This window comes from Zea mays, chromosome 1, assembly GCF_902167145.1.
Source record: "Zea mays cultivar B73 chromosome 1, Zm-B73-REFERENCE-NAM-5.0, whole genome shotgun sequence".
Taxonomy (NCBI): domain Eukaryota; kingdom Viridiplantae; phylum Streptophyta; class Magnoliopsida; order Poales; family Poaceae; genus Zea; species Zea mays.
In genome coordinates, this window is record NC_050096.1 from 81,460,755 (window position 1) to 81,468,551 (window position 7,797).

A 7,797-nucleotide genomic window follows, 5' to 3' on the forward strand; every position below is an offset into this window, starting at 1 on the left:
TGACATTAAAGGTAGGGTTTCTATTTTTTTGGAAAATTCTGACTGCGCCATAGAATAATCCCTGAAATCCATATGTGGCACACTTGAGTCAATGGGATGTGGGAGCGTGGACGCACCTGTCATCTACACATGCAGTAGCATATAGGGAACTCAGAGATTGTTTGTTGGCATAGGTGGAATTCAGGGAACTGATACTTTGGGTTTTACTGTTGCAGTAATTCTTATTAACGTTTCCTAAAGCGGAAAAGTGGTCAGACACACTGGGACTAGTGTGCTGATGCAATTTTGGTGCTGGGTCAAGCTACACCAGCAGACAATGGAACCGACAGATAGTTTGAAGAGGCATGCAGCTAATAACAGCCATAGCTCACACGTTCTCTGGGTAAGGTTGTAGGAAAACTGCGGACCGGATCACTGGCATATGAAGCCCACGCTGCCACACACACATGCTATCTACCTAGCGCACATACACCAAAATGGACTTACTTTTCATTGTGCAAAGAGATGCACTCCAACAGCTGGCCTTAACAGAATTCTGGAAACGGTTTATGCATCCAGTGGACTGAAACTGAAAGCGACCATTGTGGACTCTGAAATACAGTGGCAGAACCGCAGAAAATAGTCCGTCGACTGCCACACCGCCATTTCCAATGACGTGCTACAGAGTGAATCCTACTAGATTGCTACGACAGCGGATTCAACACACGAACTGGACGAGAAGATGCTCCTGTCGAAGGAACTAGCTGCCAAACCTCGTCGAATCCAAGCGTGATCCACGAGGCACCGCAGATCGCAACGCGCTTCCGTCGATCCTCTCAGTCTAGCGTGCAGCCTCAATCCAAGCGGCGGGCCGACCCAGATCTACAAGGCCCACGCCCTTAATTCCCTCACGACGATTTCAATTTACCCATGGACCAGGGGGCGGGCGGCACCGGTAAAGGGCAGATCGAAGCAAGCACGCATAAAAATGCGCATACACTCGTAACTAGACCAGATCTGAATGCAAATAACCAAATAGCTTAAGTTACGGGTGGGGTGCTCGTTATCGGTGGGCGTACCTAGCAGGTGTTCGTCGCCGACAGATAGGGGTGGGGTGCTCGTTATCGGTGGGCATACCTGACAGGTGTTCGTCGTCGGCAGATATACCTGGGCACCAGGTGTAGGGAGACATCGGTTGTCGTCCATCGCCGCCGAGTGGGATACAGGGAGGGTGAGGCCGTGAGAGAGAGAGAGAGCACGCGTAGTGAACAGAAGAGAACACAAGGGATGAGAACTGAGAGCACGAGGTAGAAGTCTCCAGAGGCCTTGAGTGCACGCGAGAGTCTCGCGGGTGAGAAGAAATGAACTGATGATCCACGATCGGACGACCACATTTTTTTAGAGTGACGTGGATAGGTGCATCGAAGCCGTTTCCGTTCCGCTTTAATAATATAGAAATGACGATTGGTTAGCGGGCCTAGCGAGTCGGCCTAACATACTCACTCTTCTGTCTGGGCCTGGCGTGCCCTTTATGCGGGGCCGGGATGGGCCCATAGAAAATGGGCAGGCTGAGCTAGTAACAGGCCGCGAAAGCTGGCGGCTTTCGAGCCGGCATCCCGACCATTTCAAAATCATCTCATGCGACGTGGCGTCGTGCGTGCACCGCCTCGCAGGCCGCCTCAAACGCTCCGGTCCTCAGCGCCCGTTCCACGGGGCCCACGCTCCTCGATCCGACGGCTCGCTTCGCCTCGAATTCAAAAACTCGTTCCGAAGCAGCAGCCGTCCTGTGATCCTGTACTCCTGTGTCCTGTCCAAGTCCACCGGAATTTAAATCCCTCAACGACTCGCTAGCTGGGGACTTACACGACGCGACGCCAGAGGAGGAGGAACTCTGTCGGGGGGCGGCTACAAGAGGCGGTGGTGCTCGCGGTGAGTGCGCTCATGAAATGATTCCCAGATCCTCCTCCCAATCATGCAGCGATCGAGTAGGAGCAACAACGCCCACGCGCGCAGCGGCGTTCCCAGGATGGTTGTCGTTTGATTGATGATCGGCGTCCACGCGTCCTGATTGCAGCCAATCTACCTCTGGTTGGACTCTGCGTCGCGGCGAGCGGCGCCGGGAGGAGGAGGTGGAGGCCGCCGGAAAGTGGCGGTGGGCGAGGAGGGGTGGCGGGCGGCGACACGACCGGCATCGGTGAGAGAGGTAACCGCAGGACATGGCTCTGTTTTTTTATCCCCTTTTTTTCGCTCTTCGTTCTCGATCGCGCTTCGCTCCATGTGCTGGGAGGGTGAGCTTCGAAGCCAAGCGTCCGCTCTTCCTGCTCCGCTCCTGGCTGCCGCATTCGCCATTCGGCCGTGCTTTCTCCACCATGCAAGCCATGATCTCTGCAATAGTGTCTCGAATTTTCTAACAATCACACGCCAAGTCGTCGTTTGCTTGGGGTTGGGGAGTTGGGAGAGACGGGTGGAGTCGAGAGCTCAGAGTGATCTACTCCTACTTTAGAGTGGGGACATTGTTACTCGTTTAGGACTGATTTGATGACTAGGGATTACAGGAGGATGGAAGGAATTAAAGAAAAAATTAGTTTATTTACTTCTCAATCTCCTCCGATCCTCTCGTAATTCCCTTGTCACCAAATCAACCCAAATAAGAACAAAGAATTACCCTGGGCCTTTTGCAATGCACAATAATAAAGTTAGGAACCCTCGTCTCTGCCGGCGCCGGCGTCCGCACGGCACTAGCTTTCAAACGACTCTCATAGAATGGAGTAGCAGTAACCGACCGTAGGAGCGGCCGGCGCGTGGTACGTGAGCTATAGCTCCGGGCGCCAGCTGTAACAATGGCTAGCTATTTCACTAACTATACGTAGAAAATATAGAAAAATGAGAATAGCTAACGATGGACAAGTAGATATAAGATTTCAGGTATTTAAAAAACTGAGTGTATTGTGTGTGTGACCAAGTACTAGTGTTGAGATAAATATTATTTTTATTTTTCTCTCAGCTCCATGTCAGCTAACTATTTGAGACAACCATTGTGGATGCACTAAGGCTATTCACAATGTTAGTTTCATGATGATTTCATGCCCATTTAATAGTGTGCTACATCATTATTTTAGATAATATGACATTATATTTAAGATAAATTAGTTTTATGAGATAAAATTGGTTTCATGGGATGAAACCATATTAACCCGTTTTCAAGGTCTTGAAAATCGTGTGAAACCAACGTTGAGGATGATTTGTTTTATCTTTGTATATTTTACTGATTTTTATTGGTTGTTTAGTTACAACATTTAATTGGTATGTTAGTTTATAAAATACTGAACTGAAATTTTACATCAAAAGGTAGTGTTTCATGCTTAGTTTTATGACATTCTTAAATATATAACAGTGTTAGAAAGAGTGTTATGAAATGAACACTGTGATTAACCTAAGAAATTGGGGAATCGAGTGAAACGCGCCTTCGGGACAGGGAGCGTCCCGAGACGCTCGTGCTCCGGGCTTGCTCGCTGCGTTGGATTCCCCGATCCCGCCGCGGGCCCGATTTCGTGTGCCGCATGCATGGCCGCACCCACCCCACCACACCAGTTGCCACGAGCCCACACGGCCTTTAATTCGTGTGCGCGAAAAGTTGTTGGTTGCTATCGCACGCGTGGTCCGGTGGTTGTGCCACCGCCGGTAACAGGTGGTCCGGCACGTTTTTTTCGTACTGCTAGGCTATTTGTGTGTGGTTCGTTAGCCTTTTGTGCGTGTTCTTGTGTGTCAGTTTTTAACCTCCAGCGAAAGCATTTCTTTCGATCCTTCTTTACATGCATGCTTGGTAGGTCAGTCATGACTCATGGCGAGCTAGCTCAATGGGAAGCATCCGAGGGATTTTGCAGTTACCTTTTCAGAGGACTCGGTTCTTTTACGATACGTACCCCACACAATTATTTCGCCATGATTCTTTTGTGTGAAGAAAGTGCGAGATCTTTGGATTGTATTATAATAAGAAAGTAATGTGAAAAATAAACATCAGCATGCAAATCTTACTCTTCCGAAGACCACGCCTCTCTGTTTGAATCACACGCTCTGTGTGGAAGTGGAACCCACACCCACGAATCACCCGTTCACCACCGTCTGATGATTAAAGTGATTTAGCTTCACCTAGTGCTGCAGTGCAAACCAAGCGAGGACTGAAAAAACAAAAGTTCTCTCACGCTCAAAAGAACAGCAATGCATTGGTCACACTTTTTTGAATTTGGATGGACATATAGCATGCAGCTCGTACTCATAATGCAGACTGTGTGTTCGCAATCGCATTCCCTCGTCGCCAAACCATACTCAGCCACCGTTCTTTCTCCAGTAAATTTTTGAATGACCAGAACTCTCCATTAGGAAACCACTCTGAAAAGACTGGGAAGTTTTATAGCGCCATCATAATATCGTGCCAGCTCATAATTTCGTGGCTGTGGTCACCGCATTTACGCCTCTCAGTTCGACGTACCAATCGACGAATCGTCCAGCCAAAGCAAGAAAAGACCAAAGGGCAAGGACCTTTATGGTTTTCTGGAATTGTCCTAGACTCCTAGTCTCCTAGATGAATTTCGATTGTTTTAAAATAGCCGGCGCCTGTTTCCTTCCAGCTTCTTTTGTGCTTGCTCTTTTTTTTTTTCAAGATTTGTTTTTTCTGCTTTCGTTAAGGGAGAGAGCGAGTTCAAATTCTGAGTAGTGAGCACTTCAGGTTTACCAGCTTCTGGTGTCCTAGCTGCCAAGAAATGAGCTTTGGGAGCTGTCCGGCCGTGGCCGGGGGCGCGACGGCAGAGGAGCTGCTTGAACGGGCGCGGGGGCTGGTGCCACCCGCCCTGGCCGCTGCGCGCGCGGCCACTGGCTTCGGTGGGCGGTGGAAGGCTATCGCAGCGAGGCTGGGGAGGCTGCCGCAGTGCCTGTCGGACCTGTCTAGCCACCCCTGCTTCTCCAAGAACTCGCTCTGTCGGGAGCTGTTGCAGTCGGTGGCTGCAACGCTAGCGGAGGCCGCCGAGCTCGGTGCGCGCTGCCACGAGCCTCCGAAGGCGGGGAAGCTGCAGATGCAGAGCGACCTCGACGCGCTGGCCGGGAAGCTGGATCTCAACCTCAGGGATTGCTCTCTTCTTGTCAAGACTGGTGTGTTGTCTGACGCGACGGTTCCCGCGGCCCCGGCTGAGACAGCGTCGGCTGCTGGCGCACAGGTGGACGTGCGGGAGCTGCTTGCCAGGCTGCAGATTGGGCACGCAGAGGCGAAGCACCGGGCTGTGGATGGCCTGCTCGATGCTCTGCGCGAGGACGAGAAGAGCGTGCTGTCGGCGCTCGGCCGTGGCAACGTGGCCGCACTCGTGCAGCTGCTCACGGCGACGACACCCAAGGTTAGGGAGAAGGCCGCCACTGTTTTGTGCTTGCTCGCCGAGTCTGGCAGCTGCGAGGGCTTACTGGTGTCAGAAGGCGCGCTGCCACCGCTCATCCGGCTGGCTGAGTCCGGTAGCCTTGTTGGGCGGGAGAAGGCCGTCATCACGCTGCAGCGGCTGTCCATGTCGGCCGACATTGCCCGTGCGATCGTCGGCCACAGCGGCTTCCGCGCTCTCATCGACATGTGCCAGACCGGGGACTCGATCACACAGTCCGCCGCGTCGGGAGCGCTCAAGAACATCTCTGCGGTGCCAGAAGTCCGGCAAGCGCTGGCCGAGGAAGGCGTGGTGCGAGTCATGATCAACATCCTCGACTCCGGCGTCGTTCTCGGCTCCAAGGAGTACGCCGCGGAGTGCCTGCAGAACCTCACGTCAAGCAACGACAACCTGCGGCGCGCCGTCGTGTCCGAGGGCGGCCTCCGTAGCCTGCTCGCCTACCTCGACGGGCCACTGCCGCAGGAGCCACCCGTGGCCGCGCTCCGGAACCTGGTCACCGTTGTCCCACCTGACAGCCTGGTGTCACTTTGCGTGCTCCCGCGCCTCGCACACGTGCTCCGCGACGGTTCCGTGGGTGCCCAGCAGGCTGCCGCGGCGACCATCTGCAAGGTCTCCGGCAGCATGGACATGAAGCGGCTGGTGGGCGAGCACGGGTGCGTCCTGCTCCTGGTGCGCCTGCTGGAGGCCAAGTCGAACGGCGCTCGCGAGGCCGCGGCGCAGGCGGTGGCGAGCCTGATGGGGTGCCCCGCGAACGCGAGGGACGTCAAGAAGGACGAGAAGAGCGTGCCCAACCTGGTGCAGCTGCTGGACCCGAGCCCCCAGAACACGGCCAAGAAGTACGCCATCTCCTGCCTGCTGGCGCTTTCGGCGAGCAAGCGGTGCAAGAAGCTGATGGTCTCTCACGGCGCCATCGGGTACCTGAAGAAGCTCTCGGAGAAGGACGTGGCCGGCGCGAGGAAGCTGCTCGAGAAGCTGGACCGCGGTAGGCTTCGCAGCCTGTTCAGCAGGAAGTAGCGTGATGATTGATGATCTCTGAAGCAGCTAGCGGTGAAGCGATAGTGTGAAGGTGCACGGTAACCTGTACAAAGATATCGTCCTGTTTCATAGCCTCTATGAAGTGAAGTGCGGCAGAGCGGTGGACAGAGTTGCGTGATGCGGCAGAGCGATCGTGTGAAGTGTTGTAATTTCGGTGGCTAATATGTGTGTAAGGCCCAGTTCGTTCGTTAGCTCCCTAACCATGGCTGAGTGAATTCCCAGGCAGCGGTCCCTCCCGTCGTAATGCTAATAAAATCTCTTTAGGGAAAGATGGTTTGCTCAGTTTGGTTGTGACCGTTTGCGATTCTTCCGAAATTGTTGTCAGCGCGAAAGCTATCCCCATAGATAGCATCTATAGCACTGTGCTGAGCTGCAGTTTGATACTGGTAAATCGTGCAGCTTCGTGCACTCCATATTTTGCAGAATAACAGATCTAGTTTAAACATTTCTCAGTGGATCGGACTTTATGATCTACTGGGCCGGGCCGACCGACAAGAGGCATATACATTCTTCCCGAGTTGAGAGTGCTAGTGATTTCATGGAGTCCGTTTTTTAGTTTAGACATTGCTCAGTGGATCGGCATTAACAAATAGACGAGCATAGCCGTTGAACAGGACCCACATCGCTTGAGCCGTCTTCAGCGGACCGTATATATAGTCATACAAAATTTATTTTTATAATATAGAGTGCACTATTTACCGTATTTACAGAGTAGAGTTTGAAATAAAATATAGAACACGAGGTGTGGTTGAAAAACTGACGGAGACAACCTTAGGCAGTTAGGGCAATATCCAAACTATAGGGCAAACACAACAAGCAAAAAGAATCAAGCCTCAACCTATTTCTTCTGCGCCATGCAAATATGATGAGGAATTCCAACACCAAAGCTTCCGATCTGCTGCATCCTTCTCTTCATTTATCACCAGTAGGTTGGCTCCATCTAACATCAGCAGAGTGATCTGTTCTACGACAACCTGATGTTGCTATCTGGTGGTGAGAAGAAGACGCATATATACATATATATACTGCATCACGTTCCGGAAAATCCTCATCTTGAAATCGAAGCAATATATACGTATCATATCAGGAAATTCACTTCAACGGACCCAAAGGAGGAAGGAAGATGGCTCAGAGGCAGCAGCGCTACCGTCACCTCACGCCATGAAAGCCATGGAGTTGAGGGTGGCGAAGCGGGCCCACATGTCCGCCGTGGGGAGCCTCGGCCCCGTCACGCTCCGGCCGAGCTCCTCGAGCCTCGACAGGAGGAGCGCGATCCGGCGGCACGGGACGAGGACGAGCGCCAGCGGGATGAGCCATATGCCCAGGTCGATCACCAGCATCTCCGTTCGTTCACCACTCGCCC

The 7,797-nt window shown here is 52.7% G+C and overlaps 1 protein-coding gene across 1 annotated transcript; it reads left to right on the plus strand.

Annotated features, from left to right (window-relative positions):
* The first annotated feature begins 1,663 nt into the window (after nt 1-1,663).
* On the plus strand, nt 1,664-6,624 carry LOC100272841 (putative ARM repeat-containing protein). Its single transcript, NM_001147294.1, has 3 exons — nt 1,664-1,908; nt 2,054-2,182; nt 4,706-6,624. Exon 3 carries the CDS (start codon nt 4,740-4,742, stop codon nt 6,411-6,413), a length of 1,674 nt encoding a protein of 557 aa, NP_001140766.1. The 5' UTR covers nt 1,664-1,908; nt 2,054-2,182; nt 4,706-4,739; the 3' UTR covers nt 6,414-6,624.
* Nucleotides 6,625-7,797: the final 1,173 nt, after the last annotated feature.